At 48.0% G+C, this 15,490-nt stretch overlaps 1 protein-coding gene across 2 annotated transcripts in view; it reads right to left on the bottom strand.

Annotated features, from left to right (window-relative positions):
• Nucleotides 1-15,490, bottom strand: part of GRAMD4 (GRAM domain containing 4) — a 147,626-nt gene that overhangs the window by 11,349 nt on the left and 120,787 nt on the right. For both annotated transcript variants that reach the window (XM_067564398.1, XM_067564397.1), the window contains 3 exons: nucleotides 13,085-13,239; nucleotides 9,044-9,191; nucleotides 8,442-8,535 (listed from right to left, as the gene is read on the bottom strand). In XM_067564398.1, coding sequence (XP_067420499.1) covers nucleotides 8,442-8,535; nucleotides 9,044-9,191; nucleotides 13,085-13,239 — 397 coding nt within the window. The remainder of the gene's footprint in view (nucleotides 1-8,441; nucleotides 8,536-9,043; nucleotides 9,192-13,084; nucleotides 13,240-15,490) is intronic.

The raw sequence follows: 15,490 nt of genomic DNA on the forward strand, positions 1-15,490 counted from the left end.
GAAGGCCACTCTCTTGAGGAGCTCCTGGTGTGCTCGAAAGTCATCCAATGGGATTAAGGGTCACATGCTGGTGACTGCCTCATCTGGGATGACCAGGATAACAGTGTCGGGAGAGTGGCCTCTCCTCCTGCTGCAGGGGGCTGATGTGATTGCCCGATCTTGGGGTTCGGTGCCCGGAGCGGACTCTGAATCTTGACCCTTTTCCGGGGCTGTCGGTACTGCAGAGCATTTTCCCTACAACTGATAGGAGTAGGGCTCTGGTGCTATGGGGATTGCCCACAGGTTCCAGTATGGCCACTGGACTGGCCATCATCCCTGGGGCCAACCCAATGTTGAATGGCCCACACCAAATCCTTGCACCTTTGAAGCTCAGTGTTGGCTGGCTCAGGGACTCAGCTCCCTTTCCGAGCCCGAGGAAGATTCTTCTCCTGGAGACTAAGGAGGAGCTGAAGGTGCTGCCACCTGGCTACAATGTGGTACCGGAGAGCGGTACCACAAGGAAGGGGACCGGTGCCAGGAATCCCAGGAGCAGTAGTGCTCCAATGAGCAATGATGGTACAGAGGTGTTGGGGACCATTGCCAGGAGTCCCGAGCTTGGTGCTGCACCACTGAAGACCGGTGCCAGGAGGGTGAGGACCTGTACAGGGGAAACTGGGATCAGTGTCAATCTGCTGGAGGTGAGCATCTTGGCGCAGAAGACAGAGAGTACAACCTCGGGGACCAGTGCCTTGAAGGTGGGAACCTCCTCTGTGCTGGTGCCTGGGACCGAGGTGATACAGAACGGCACTGGGTTTCAGGAAAGCAATGCATCCACTGTGGAGGCCCCATTGTGGGTTTCCACTTTGATACTAGCCCTTTCCCAGACTCTGGAGCCAAAGGATGCCTGGGATGGGAGGTAGTGGTGGGCCATCAGTTCCCTGATTGCTTGAAACCCTCCAGTGTTGACGGCACCACTAACTGGAGGGGCCCCCTTCCTGAAGTCGGGAGTGGGTCCCTCATTGGGCTCGATGCCCTGGGTGCACAAGCCAGTTCTTGCTATCCCAATGCAGGCAGCTGGCCTGATGAGGGTCCTGCACCCGACCCCGCTTATTTCTTGTTGTTAGGTACAGGGGAACATCGTCTATCAGAGTGCTGCTTCTTCAGTGATGAAGAGAAGTGGCATCGAGAGGGGCCCGGTGCCAGTGGAGCATTCTGCACCAAAGCTTATGTGCTCAGCACCGACTTGGAACAGGGAAATTCCGAGGCCTGTCTCAGTGCCGCCTCCATGAGCAGGGCTTTCAAATGGATCTCTCAAACCCTTCTTCGTTCTTGACCTAAAGCCCTTGCAAATTTTGCACTTGTCCTTCCTGTGCCTGTCCCCCAAGCACTTTAAACAACTATTGTGTGGGTCATGTGGGAAGGGCTCATGGCAGGTAGAACAGGGTTTGAAGCCTGGGGAGTGGGGCATGTCCTGCTCCCGGACAAACATCCCTAACGGGCGTATCGGAAGTTAACTACTAACTATATACAGAAAAACAAAGGGGAAGAAAAACAAGGTTACTTACCAGTAACTGCTGTTCTTCGAGATGTGTTGCTCATGTCCATTCCACTATAAGTGTGTGCACACCTCCATAAATGGTTACCTGGAACTTTTTTCCCCTTAGCAGACCCCATAGGGTCGGCTCTGGTGCCCTCCTGGAACCCCACACACATGTTGCGGTATATGAGGCGCTGCCGGCCCTACGCCCCCTCAGTCCCTTCTTTCTGCCAACTCCGGCAGCGGGGACGGGGGGTGGGTTGTGGAATGGACATAAGCAACACATCTCGAAGAACATCAATTACTGGTAAGTAACCTTGTTTTCTTCTTCGAGTGATTCCTCATATCCATTCCACTATAGGTGACTAACAAGCAATACCTTTGGAGGCGGGTTGGAATTACCGGTGAGCTTCCCTCAGCACTGCTCTGTCAAATCCCGCGTCCTCTCTCGCCTGCTGGATGATGGCGTAGTGGGACATGAAGGTATGCACCGATGACCAGATGGCGCCTCTGCAGATATCCTGCATGGGCACTCTCTCCAGGAAAGCTGTAGACAAGGCTGGAACTCTGGTTGAGTACAATGTGATGGTTCCTGGAAGCGTCACCCTCGCCTGCTTGTAGCAGAACTTGATGCATGATGTAATCCATGAGGAGATGCACTGGGTGGAGACAGGTGAGACTTTCATCTGGTCAGCCACTGCAATGAAGAGCTGCGTCAATTTTCGGAACGTCTTTGCACGCTTGATGTAGAAGGCCAGGGCTCATCTCACATCCAGCGAGTGCCATCTCCTCTCCTCCTCCGAACCATGAGGTTTGTGAAAAAACATGGGGAGAAAAAAATCCTGATTATAATGAAATTGGGAAACCACCTTGGGCAGAAAGGCTGGATGCGGCCTCAACTGAACCTTGTCCTTACAGAACACCATATAAGGGGGCTCCGAGGTCAGGGCCCTAATCTCAGAGACCCTCCTAGCTGAGGTAATGGCCACCAGGAAGCCTACCTTCCATGAAAGCAAGAGCAGAGGGCATGAAGCCATGGGTTCAAAGGGGGGTCCCGTAAGTCTCGAAGACCAGATTGAGATCCCAGGGAGGCACCAGGTCATGGACCTGTGGATAAAGCCTCTCCACCCCCTTGAAGAACCTGACCGACATGGGATAGGAGAACAGTGATCTCCCCTCTAGCGGCTGATGGAAGGCCAAAATGGCCACCAGGTGAACCTTCAACAAGGCCAGCACCAGGCCCTGGAGTTTTAGTTGGAGCAGGTACTCCAGGATCGCCTGTATAGACAAGAGGCTGGGTGGGATATCCTGGGACACTGCCCAATAGGTAAACCGTCACCACTTAGCCTGATACACGACCTGTGTAGAAGGCTTCCTGCTGCCAAGCAAGACTTGCTGGACCTGCACTGAGCAGGCTCTCTTGCCTTCCATCAGCCACAGAGCTTCCAGGCTGTGAGGTGCAGGGAGTCCAGGTCCGGGTGCAACAGGCGACCATAGTCCTGGGATAGAAGGTTGTGCCACCTCAGGAGCTCCAGGGGTGGGGCGATCGAAAGATCCAGCAGCATGCTGAACCAGTGTTGTCTCGGCTAGGCTGGAGCAATCAATATAACGTCTGCTCTGTCCCTCTTTACTTTCAGCAGGACCCTGAGCAGGAGCGGAATGGGCGGGAATGCGTACATGAGGTTCCCAGTCCAGTCCATGAGAAACGTGTCGGAAATCTACCCGGTCTCTCGATCCCAGAGCAAGCAGAAACTTGGACACTTCTTGTTCCAGGCAGACGCGAACAGGTCCACTTGGGGAACTCCCCACTTCCGGAAGATCATAGATGCCAGCTCTGGGTGTAGCAACCAGTCGTAGCGGGGTAGAAACGACCTGCTGAGGTGATCCGCCTGGTCATTCCTCTCTCCCGGAAGGTGAGAGGCCATCAAGTGGAAATCATGCCTCACGGCAAAGGCCCACAAATGGATAGCTTCCTTGCAGAGGGCTGAGGAGCACGCTCCCCCTGCCTGTTTACGTAAAACATGGCTGTTGTGTTGTCCATCAGCACCTGCACCATCCTGCCTGTCAGGAATCGGAGGAACACCTTGCACACTAGGCAAATGGCCCTCAGCTCCTTCACATTGATGTGCAGGTGCCTCTCCTCCCTTGACCAGATCCCGAGTGCCTAGGTTGGTGCTGATGCGGGCCCCCCAACCTACGTCCGAAGTGTCGGAAATTAGGGTGACTGACGGGACCAGTTCCTCAAACAGAACACCCTTCAACACTGCCCGGGGTGTCCGCCACCAAGAGGACCATCTAGGAAGGCTAGGACAGGTGGGGGAACTGTGACCACCCAGTCCAGTGGGTACCTGCTCGGAACATATACCGAGGCTAACCATGCCTGAAGTGGTCTGAGTCTCAGACAAGTGAGTCTCACTACATAAGTGCAGGCCGCCATGTGACCTAACAGCTGCAGGCAGTGCCTGGCTGTTGTCATGGGGCATCAGTGCCCCTGGGAGATGATGGAGACCATCACCTCGAAGCGTGGCTGAGGAAGGAAGGCTCTGGCCTGGGAAGTGTCCAGGGTAGCCCCAATTAATTCTATGTGTTGCACTGGGATTCATGTGGACTTCTGTTTGTTTATGAGTAGCCCCAGCCAGCGGCACATGGAGCAAGTGAGGGTCACGCTGTTCTGTACTTGGGACCTGGACCTGCCTCTGATCAACCAATCATCCGGGTAAGGAAAAATTTGCACACCTTTTCATCCCAGGTGGACAGCCACTACCATCATGCATTTAGTAAACACCCTCAGAGCTGAAGACAGGCCAAAGGGCAGGGCTGTAAACTGGTAGTGGACCAGCCACCATGAAGCGGAGAAAGCGCCTGTGGTTGGGGAGGATAGATATATGAAAGTATGCATCCTTGACGTCAAAGGCAGCATACCAGTCTCCTGGATCCAGGGAAGGAATTATGGAAGCTAGGGAGACCATGCAAAATTTGAATCTTTTGACGTATTTGTTTAGACGACGCAGGTCTAATATGGGTCTCAGACCCCCTTCGCCTTGGGGATGAGGAAATACCTCGAATAGAACCCTTTCCCCTTCTGCCCTGAGGAACTGTTTCCACCGCCCCCAGGCTGAGGAGGGTGTCCACCTCGTGTACGAGAAGTTGCTCATGAGAAGGGTCCCTGAAGAGGGACGGAGGGGGAGGTTTGTTGGTGGGGGGAGATGTAAATTGAAGGGCATAGCCCCCCGAGACTACCCATCAGTCCAAAGTGATTTTGGCCCACTCGGGGTAGAAGGGCCTTAGCCTGTTTAGGAAAGGGCAGGATGGATCCAGGAGAACTGTCTGGGTGACACCCTCGGGTGCACCAACAAAATTGTCTCCTTTGATTGCCCGACCTCCTGGGGGGCCCTTGCTGGGGGACTGAGGATGAGCTAGGGGGCTGATTTCTTCTAAACCCCCTATTTCTGTCCCGTTGCCTATATGGTTGGAAAGGTCTGGGTGAGACCTTGGCTGCTGCTGCGCCTGGGAGCGACTGACGCCTAAAAAACTGGGGCGTGTAGAGGCCCAGGGAGCAAAGCGTGGCCCTAGAGTCCTTCAGACCTTCGCATCAGTCTGGTCCGAAAATAAGGCCAACCCATCAAAGGGAAGGTCCTGGATGCATTGCTGAACTTCCTGGGACAGCCCCGAGGATTGCAGCCACAAGCATCTTCGCATAGAAATGGCAGAGGCTATAGCCCTGCGCGCCGAGTCAGCAGCATCCGAGGACATCTAGCTACCACTGCTGCTCTAGCTACCACGGTACACTCCTCCACGATAGTATTAAAGTCTACGGCTGGTCCTGGGGCAGGGCCTCAGCGAACCGTCTGAGAGAGTCCCACAGATTGAAATTATACCTGCCCAGGAGAGCCTGCTGGTTGGCAATCCTAAACTTGAAGGCTTGCCATTGAATAAATCTTTTTCCCAAACAAGTCCAACTTCTTATTGTCCTTGTTCTTGGGACTCGACCCTGGTTGACCCTGCTTATCCCACTGGTTCGCAGCATCTACTAGAGTTCCAGGGGCGGGGTGGGTGAACATATACTCAAACCCCTGGGCCGGGATGTAATATTTCTTCTTGGTCACCTTTGACATCGGGGCGACCGAGGAAGGGGTTTGCCAGAGGGCCTTCACAATTCTGAGGACCCATTCGTGGACTGGGAGGGCCACTCTAGCTGGGGCAGGCGCAGCCAGCACATTAAAGAGGCTATCTGTGGCCTCTTTTAGTTCCTCTACCTCCAACCCCAAGTTGAAGGTGACCCTCTTGAGCAGCTCCTGGTGCACCCTGAAATCATCCAGTGGTGCAGAGTGGTCCTGGGAGACTGCTTCCTGAGGTGAGGAGGATTGTAGTGGTGCAGCCTGCGGGTATGCCCCCTGCTGGCAAAGGGTTGTATCCACTAAGGTTCCCTCCTGTGGGTCTGACTTCTCATCCAAGGAGTGATGCCGATGGGCCTTCTCCAGTACCGGAGGCACGGACTGCACCCCCGAAGATTTAATGGATTGGGGTCTAGGTCCCACCTGGAGACCCCATGGGGCCTAATAAGGCCATTGGGGTGGCCACTGTCCTTGGGGCCATCCAGGGGCTAACTGCGCCAGGGTTCTGGCACCTTATGGAGGCATCAACTCACCCGACGACTGCCCTCCCAGGAGACCCCAAAGCAGCATTGGAGTCTGAGGCCGTGGACCTGCAGTACCATGTCTGTCCCGGGTCACAGGCACTCCTCCGTGCCAGAGAACACCCCCTCAATGCCTCCAACCTAGAGGACGACGAGGAAAGTCTCTGTCGCCGTGCACAGTGCCCACGAGCGTGGTCACGCTTCAAAGAGCTAGAAGTACCAGACCGCTGTCTCGGCATCGATGATTTCTGACTCCACTTGCCCTGCGGCTCCTTAGCAGCCTTCGCTGACTGAAGTCGTCGCTGTCTCGAGCTCCTTGGTCTCTAAGGGCCGAGTTCAGTGCATCTCAGTACTCGACCCCGCCCGTACTGACGGCTTCCTCTTCTTCTTCGGTACCGGTGAAGCTGCATGGGGCCGAGTCACAGACGGTGCCAACGGCGCACTCTGTACTGATGCCACACTCGGTACCAAGGCGGAGCAGGTCAGTTCGGATGCCGGGCAGAGCACTGCCTCCATCAGCAGGGCTTTCAACCGTATTTCTCTGTCTTTTGAGTCCTCGGTTTGAAAGCCTTGCAGATTTTACACTTATCCTTTCTGTGGCCTTCCCTCAAGCACTTAAGACAGCTGTTGTGTGGGTTGCTGAGCGGGAAGGCCTTCCCGCAGGAGGCACATGGCTTGAAGTCCGGCGACTAGGGCATTCTCTGGTCGCGTGAAGTCCCACTGGGACTGCCTTATCTCTACCTACACTTAAGTACTTAACTAACTAAAAACTAAACACAGAACAAACAAGTCCAAAGTTAAGGGGAATAGAACTTGCTGCAAGCAAGGCTAGTTCTAGCAACCATCACGGGCAAAAAGAAGGAACTGAGGGGGTGTAGGGCCAGCAGCGCCTCACATACCGCTGCATGTGCGTGGGGCTCCAGGGAGCGCCGAGCCAGCCCTATGGGACCTGTTAAGGGGATAAAAGTTCCAGGTTAGTGTGCACGGAGGTGTGCACACACTTATAGTCAAATAGACATGAGCAAGCACTCGAAGAAGAACCTATACAACAACAACAAAGCACATGTAACAGCAAGAGAGAAGGGGTCTCAGTAACCGTCATGGGCGGAAAGAAGGAATTGAGGGAACGTAGGGCCAGTGGTGCCTCATATACCAGTGCATGAGCATGGGGCTCCAAAGGGTACCAAAGCCAACCCTATGGATACTGCTAAGGCAAAAAGATCTGGTAGCCATGCATGTGGGCCTGCACACACCTAGAATGGAGTTAACATGAGCAAGCATTTGAAGAAGATTTTTATGTTAAAACAAAACTTTCTTAAACTCCATCATTTGAACATCTAATTTCTCTAAGAGATCAGTAAGTTGCATAAACATTCATATTCATATCCTTTCAGTGAAAGTCAATGTAAAGAGATCAAACACAGAAATGTTTTAAATTCAGCAAAAGTAGTCCACTGTCCTGAAAGTTAAAAAAACCCATCTCATCCTTAGAACCTCCCCCCCCACCACCTCCCAAAATGAAAACTAATGAGAACTGGGATTTAGCTGCACACTGCCGTAATGCAGACAAACCTAAAGATATGCTAAAATAAAGCCTGAAAAATTCTAGACATTGGAAGAATTCTTCCTGTCACTAGATGTCACAGTATATAGATTAGGTTTAGTTCCACTAGATTCTAATACACTGAAGAGATTTCAGTTTAAGATCCCAAACAGCACCGGTAATACCCACTCGGTGTGTGCAGAGCAAACGGCTTTGGTTCTGAAACCAAAGCTTAACTTATTCAACTGTGTTTTTAATTTTTAAAGAAACCATACATTCATTTTTAATGGGGCTTAGGCTGTACTTGGAATACACAGTAAAACAGAGAACATTTGTTGCAGTATAATGAGTGAATGTTTGTATCACAGTTAATAAAAGTAGCTAGAGCTTTACAATTTCATAATTTAGTTGTACTGTTCGCTGTAACAAGTGCTAACATACTAAACACTACATATGGATCTACAAACATTTCTAAGACACTTAACACATTGCTAAATCCTGCCATGCTCCAATTTCCAATTGTCGCTTCCCTATTCAGTTTCTCTATATTTTTAGAATTATGAAAATAAACTGTATGGACTCCAAATGTCAGGAAGCTAGGTAGTTAAAAGCTTTTTCCTGTAGGATTACATTTATATTTGCATTTCTTTGTTTAAATGTATTTACAAAAGGAAATGAGTTCCCAATAAGTTTGTTTCACTGTCCTCCCACCCCAAACAATATACTGCCAAGTGACGACGACTCACTTTTCTGTAACATAAAGAACTCCATTCCTAATGTAGTCTGTGGGCATCTTCCTGTCTCTGTTAATCAAGCAGCAGCGCCAACCATTTTCACATACTACCAGAAAACACAAAACACAAAATAAAATGTGTCAAGGAAACAGTCGTAGGAAAGAAAGATGCAAGTCTTAAAATCAGACAGATGGCTCTCCAGCAATTAGACAGTTCTCCTATAAAAAGCAGCATACATTGTAAATGAAGCTTCCTGTATGTTTTTATGTTTGCAAAGCTTTGCTTTCTAGCCATTGCTGGCAAAGTTTTTCCAAACATTAAAATATTTGTTTCAAAGAATGGGTTAAATTCCTCTGATTTGACTAAGCATCTTTTCTCCCCTATCAAATTTGTATTACCGCAAGAGACAAGCCAGGCTATGGGTTCTTTCAGTTTAAAAGATTAACTTGATCTCCTACCTATGCCAGTTTAGAGTAGATAATATTGGAATACAGTTCATTTCTGAATAGTGCTGGGATATGTAAACAAGGGCCCAAAACTTTAAATTACATTTCTGACTAGTTCAAAAGAGTTAATTTTTCCCACCACTGTAACCTTCATATCTGTACAAATACCTGCCAAAGGACGCTCATTTTCTGATAGGTTAAAGACTTCATGGAAATTGCCTCTTTTGGTGGTATGAAAACGACTGTTGTCTTCATCTTTGTTTACTCCAGTTGGGGCACTTGAGCCCACATAACTTCTTGATGATGCTGTTTGAAGCTGCAGGGAAATAAATATTGCTGTTCAGTTTAATCCAATTTAATTGCACTCTTTAAATGATTAGTCATTTATTAATTTTAACTTTTTTTCATTTAAAATTGAATTTAAAAGGATAGCTAAAAATAAGCTTGCATAGCATTCTTGCTATCTGCAGCAAAAGTGGACTTGGTACAATACCACAGTATTCTTGCTATACCATAATGCACTAATATCCTATCTGAAGATAAATTTTCAAGAAGTGCTGGTTTACTGCAATTTTATTCTTTAGACAGATGCTCTCTCGCCCCTCCAAAAGACATTCTGCAAGAGGCAGCTGTATTTAAATACAACCCCTGCACGCCAAGGAATACATCAGAATAATAATGGATATGTCACTGCACACAACCCAAAGTAATTTGCTGGGGCGGGGGGGCAGGTTGGGGGGGGGGGGGCGGCGACAAGGGGAAGGACTTCCCCGGTTAATATATAACCAAAGCAGCATTTAAGATTTTCAACACCCAAAAACCAAACCCAGAACACAATATAAATAAAGAATAAAAAAAAGCAAACATTAAAACAAAACACTCAAACACAAAACTGCATCAGCTCGTTATGAACACAAATGCTCAAATTGAAAGAAAGTTTTCCACGCTAAGATCCATACCTTTTCATGCCCTGACAGCTAGCAGGAAAAGAAACAACAAACACAAATGTGACAGTGACAAAAGAAAAAAAGTGAAATCTATTTAACAGTATCATATACAGAATAAAACATGAATTGAATGAAGCTGCAAGATCTTACTCACATACCAAGAAACTGCACACAATGAATGCAATTTAAAACAAGTTATCAGTGGTTAGAGCACACCATTTTGATTTATTCACATATTCGGCTGCCCAAGTTTGGAAGCTGATCTGAATTTCCCAGGCTAACACTCTTAAAACTGGAGTGGTTATTAAACACTGATGACACGAGAGGAGGTTTTTCAAACATTTATGTGCTAAAGCAAAATCAACTTTCAGACAAAGCTCCTAAGCCACTGGATACTGTCCTATGATAAAGGGTGAGATTCACAAAGCAACTTACATGCCTAACTGCCTCTTTATACACCTAAGTCCAACATATAGATGCCACTTTGACCCTTGAATCCCCTGCTCAGCTGTCACCATAACCCTGTAGGCACCCAGGGAATTTAGGTGTCTAGGTTTAGGCTAGTAGGCATCTGCAAAACTGCTTATGTCTTGATGCCGCCAAATTATTTTGCATCCTAGCTCATGCCTAAGTCCTGGTGGGAGTCTCACATGAGGCAGACCCTCTCCTAGCTCACCTACAGGGCCCAATTCAGTAGGCACACTCAGAGTACAAGCCCCCAGAAAAGACAGCAGGAATTTTTGTGGCTAGCTGGGGTGTATGTGATTATACCCAATAAACCAGTGGTTTAGAGCACTCACCCACTATATGGAACACTCAAATTCAAATCCCCAGTGAGCCAGATTTGGAGCAAGGAACTGAACTGGGCTGGACTCTCCCACGTCTCAGCCACTGGGCTACTGGCTACAGGGAGTCTCTGTCGGTCTGTCTGTCTTTCGTTATTTGCTAGAAAGGGATGACCTGAGTGAGGCACCTAACTCCAGGAGAGGGTTCCTGGCTGGGAATCCTGAGTGCATGGAAGCAACTCCTCCTGCCCCAGAATTAGGCGCTTAACTCCCTTTGAGGGGCAGGGCTTAGGCCCCACCTCTCTCCTCAGCATTTCCTATTGGCTAATTAAGGTGGCTCCCCGCTCAATTTTCTGATTTCTGAGAATCCCTTTCTTAGGTGCTAATTCTCCCCATGGATTGTAAAGCGAGCCCGGGGCACCTAAGGCATTGCAACTCTTACGGCCCTTTGCAGAACTAGCCCAAAGCCTGAATTCGGACAAGGCAGCAACAGAGCTGAATTTGCACTTTATTTCTTGTGTCTTTTGTCTTGACAAGCAGCACAATGCACAGTTCTACAGGCTGGCGTTTCTCAGAGAAACTACATATGAAGGGCTCCATTGCCATTCCCATCACACACGTTTCACCAGCTGGACAATGCACACATGCCCAACATGTGTGTGCAGGAGGATCAAGCCCTTAATCTGTACAAAACCAGTCCTGTGAAGAATTGACTACCCTCTGCTGCTTCTGATTTCATTGTAAGTTTGCAGAACTCTTACTAGGAGCCCTAAAACATGGAAAAATTAAAAACAAATGACATCTGTGCACTGAAACCACTGGCTATGAATCAAGTCTTACAAAATGGCTATGCAGACATGGTCTATTTATCTTTCCTTCAGAGTTACTGTACTACAAGGATAGGAAAGAATAAAAAAGGTTGTAGCTTACAGGGGAAGCCTTATGTTCTCAGTATTATATTCTCAATCTCAGCTCCTTGCTTAACGAACAAGCAGCTGGTTTAATGTTAGCACTACTTTTAAACAGAGCATGAGTCCTCTTGTCAGAGATTCAGAAAAGTCTTGAGTCATGAACACTTAATCCTTTGGTTAAGGATTGTGTGGAGAATAGACAGGTTTGGGATAAAGTTGGCTACCACTTTTGGTTTCATTCAGTAGTTTTAGACTGTGGATCAGTGGATCCACAGCCAGGTTTGTTAAACCTGACAATGCCTCTCTCTACTGAGTGCTAGTGGTTGAATTTAGAAACCACACACTATCGAAGTGGTTTTGGGGGTGGGGGGAGAAATCACATCTGTTGGAAAATATTGCACTTTTAGAAGACTAGTATTTTAAAAATCTTTCAGATAACAGAAGAGACATACTGTTCTTTAAAGGGTGATTATAGTCCTATAAATAAGTGGGTCTCAACCTGTGATCCGCAGATCTCTGGGGGTCCGCAGACTGTCTAAGGGATCTGTGAAAGGTTGTCATTACTATAGAACAGTGGTTTTCAACCTATGGTCCACAGCAGACTATGTCTAAGATTTCCAAAGGTTATCCGCACCAGCATTCAAAATTTTTTTAGGGATCCACAAATGAAAAAAGTTGTGAACCACTGCTATAAATAGTTGTCAAAATGCTTAGATAGTATGGTAATGGAGACCATAGAAAATTCTAAGATAAAATTCTATTTCTATCTAGCTCTATTGCATGTAAACATTCCTTGTAAATATATCTTAGTCTTCAGCAAGGTTTTACACATCCAAAAGATGTGGAAAAGCATGTTTTATTCCAACCTGCTTCATGCATCAGCAAAGTTACCGTTTTGCTAGTAATTATGTACAAAGCAGAATGAGGTTGCAGTTTATATTAATGATACATTTATAAAAAAAAAATAATGTTTTAATAAATGATTAATCAATTGTTAGAGTCCAAAATTTTGAAGGCTCCTTATGACCATGGCTTATAGTTATCTACCATGTTTTCTACTGATGGACTTATAACTCTCTATAAGACATACTACTACTGTTAGTAACATTCTTACATCTATTAATCATTTATTAAACTAAACTGTTAAATTTTAACTATTTATTATTGTATGAGTAATTTTAAGTGTCACCCAGATAGCAGGTTGAGTATTCACTTCTGGCATATGGTAAAAATCTTGTTCTTACTTGTGATGTGAGCAAATCTGTTATGGAAATATAGACTAATATGGACACCTGTGTGTTATATTTAGTAATTTTTCTGGTTATAATCCTTAGAACAGCCAAACTCTTCTTTACATTAAAATAAAATTGCTTGTCTACAAAAAAGCAAGTCACTTTATGAATATTGGGACCCCGGATGCTTTAAAAATAAAGACGTCAGACTACCACTGGAGCGTGAACACTGAAATTAGGTTTAACAATTACCCCTCCCTCAATGTGCTCTAGTCACTGGAAACAAAAAAAAAAGTTGTCCATCAGATATGTAAAAGCATGAAACTTTACTTACCCGTCTTGATACTGTAGCATTAGACCTTTCTTTGAGTTGAGGATCTGTAGGCAAATTTGTCCAGATGATATAAGGAGTATCATACTTAGCTCGAAGTCTTGGGCATCGTTTGAAGATAAAATCAATAAGGAAAAACTTAATTCCAGCATAAAGTCCTGAACAATTGAAAAAAAAATGTTTTTAGCAAACACAATAACTATCATCAAGATTGTCAGATTTTCCATCACTTTTCCATAAAGTCCATCAATAAACCATATAAATGAAATTATATTTCTAATCAATAATGGTATAAAAATATAGCACTTCCACACACACGCTTTTGTCTCTCAAAAATAATTCAGGTGGAGGACATGGGAGCTACAATTGCTAGTGCAAGTTTTTTTTAAGCAAGATTTCTGCTGCTATAATTTTGGTTTCTTTGCATAAGTTTAGTATTTAATGCTGAGAAGCATTAAAAAATTAAATATTCATGTGCTGTTTTCAGAATACTGAGAAACATGAGATGCCCTTTTGCCCGTTTTTCTATTAAAACAGTAATCCTTTTACTTTCCCCTATAATAAAACAAGGTTACTTACCAGTAACTGTTGTTCTTCGAGATGTGTTGCTCATATCCATTCCAATGTAGGTGTGTGCGCGCCCCGTGCACAGATTCCCGGAACTTTTTCCCTAGCAAGCCCCGCATGGCCAGCTCAGGCGCCCCCTGGAGTGCCGCGCTCATATCGCGGTATAAAGGGCACTGCTGGCACCGCGGGTCCCCAGTCCCTTCTTTCTGCCAACTCCGACAGTGGGGACGGGGGGTGGGTTTGGAATGGATATGAGCAACACATCTCGAAGAACAACAGTTACTGGTAAGTAACCTTGTTTTCTATCTTCGAGTGATTGCTCATATGCATTCCAATGTAGGTGATTGAGTAGCCATACCTTGGAGGAGGGTAGGAGTTATCGGTGACCTGCTCTAGACAGCACGGCCCTGCCGAACCCTGCGTCTTCCCTTGCTTGTTCCACGATGGCGTAATGCGACGTGAACGTATGGACTGACGACCAGGTCGCTGCCCTGCAGATGTCCTGCAGGGGAACCCTTTCTAGAAAGGCTGCGGAAGAGGCCTGAGCCCTAGTGGAGTGTGCTCTCACCGGCCCTGGGAGGGGTACTCCTGCCTGCTCATAGCATGCTTTAATGCAGGCAGTAATCCACTTGGAGATGCGCTGGGTGGAGACAGGCAAGCCCTTCATCCTATCCGCCACAGCCACGAAGAGCTGTGTCGACTTCCGGAAAGGCTTGGTCCTCTCGAGATAGAAGGCCAAGGCTCGCCTGACATCCAGCGAATGCCCCCTCCTTTCCTCCTCCGACCCGTGGGGTTTTGGAAAGAACACAGGAAGGAAAATGTCCTGGTTACAGTGGAACTGAGACACCACCTTAGGCATAAAAGCCGGGTGAGGCCTCAGCCGGACCTTATCCTTATAAAAAACCGTGTAGGGGGCTCCGAGGTTAACGCCCTCAGTTCGGAGACCCTTCTGGCCGAGGTGATAGCCACTAGGAAGGCCACCTTCCATGACAAAAGTAGAAGGGAGCATGTAGCCAAGGGCTCGAATGGATGACCCATCAGCCCGTTAAGGACCAAGTTGAGGTCCCAGGGTGGCACCGGGTCCCGCACCTGAGGGAAAGTCCTCTCCACCCCCTTAAGGAACCTCACCGACATAGGGTGAGAAAACAGGGAGCGGCCCTCCATGGGTTGGTGGAAGGCCGAGATGGCTGCTAGGTGGACCTTGAGGGAGGCCAAAGCCAGGCCCTGCAGTTTAAGCTGCAGTAAGTACTCCAAGATGGCCTGTATAGGTGAGATGCTAGGGTGTAACCCTCTCGCTTCTGCCCACCCCGAAAACCTCCGCCACTTAGCTTTATATGTTACTTGCGTGGACGGCTTCCTGCTGCCCAGGAGGACCTATTGAACCTGCATGGAACAGGCTCTCTCTCCCTCTGTCAACCACAAAGTCTCCAGGCGGTGAGGTGGAGGGAGTCCAGGTCGGGGTGCAACAATCTCCCATGGTCCTGGGAGATCAGGTCGTACCGTCTGGGTAGCGGAATCGGTTCGGTGATGGAGAGGTCGAGCAGCATGCTGTACCAATGCTGCCTCGGCCACGCTGGGGCAATCAGGATAATGTCCGCCCTGTCCCTCTTGATTTTGAGGAGGACTTGTGGCAGGAGCGGGACAGGGGGAAAAGCATACATTAAATCCCCTGTCCAGGGAATCAAAAAGGCATCGGACAGAGAGCCCGGCTCGTGACCCCTGAGCGAGCAAAACCTCGGGCATTTCCTGTTCTCCGCTGTAGCGAACAGGTCCAGACGGGGAGTACCCCACCGTTGGAAGAGGCAAGCCACTATGTCCTGGTGTAAGGACCATTCGTGGCGG

The sequence above is a fragment of the Emydura macquarii genome, unplaced genomic scaffold, assembly GCF_026122565.2.
Source record: "Emydura macquarii macquarii isolate MOO-44397 ecotype Brisbane River unplaced genomic scaffold, CSIRO-AGI_Emac_v2 contig_2636, whole genome shotgun sequence".
In the NCBI taxonomy this organism is placed as follows: Eukaryota; Metazoa; Chordata; order Testudines; family Chelidae; genus Emydura; species Emydura macquarii.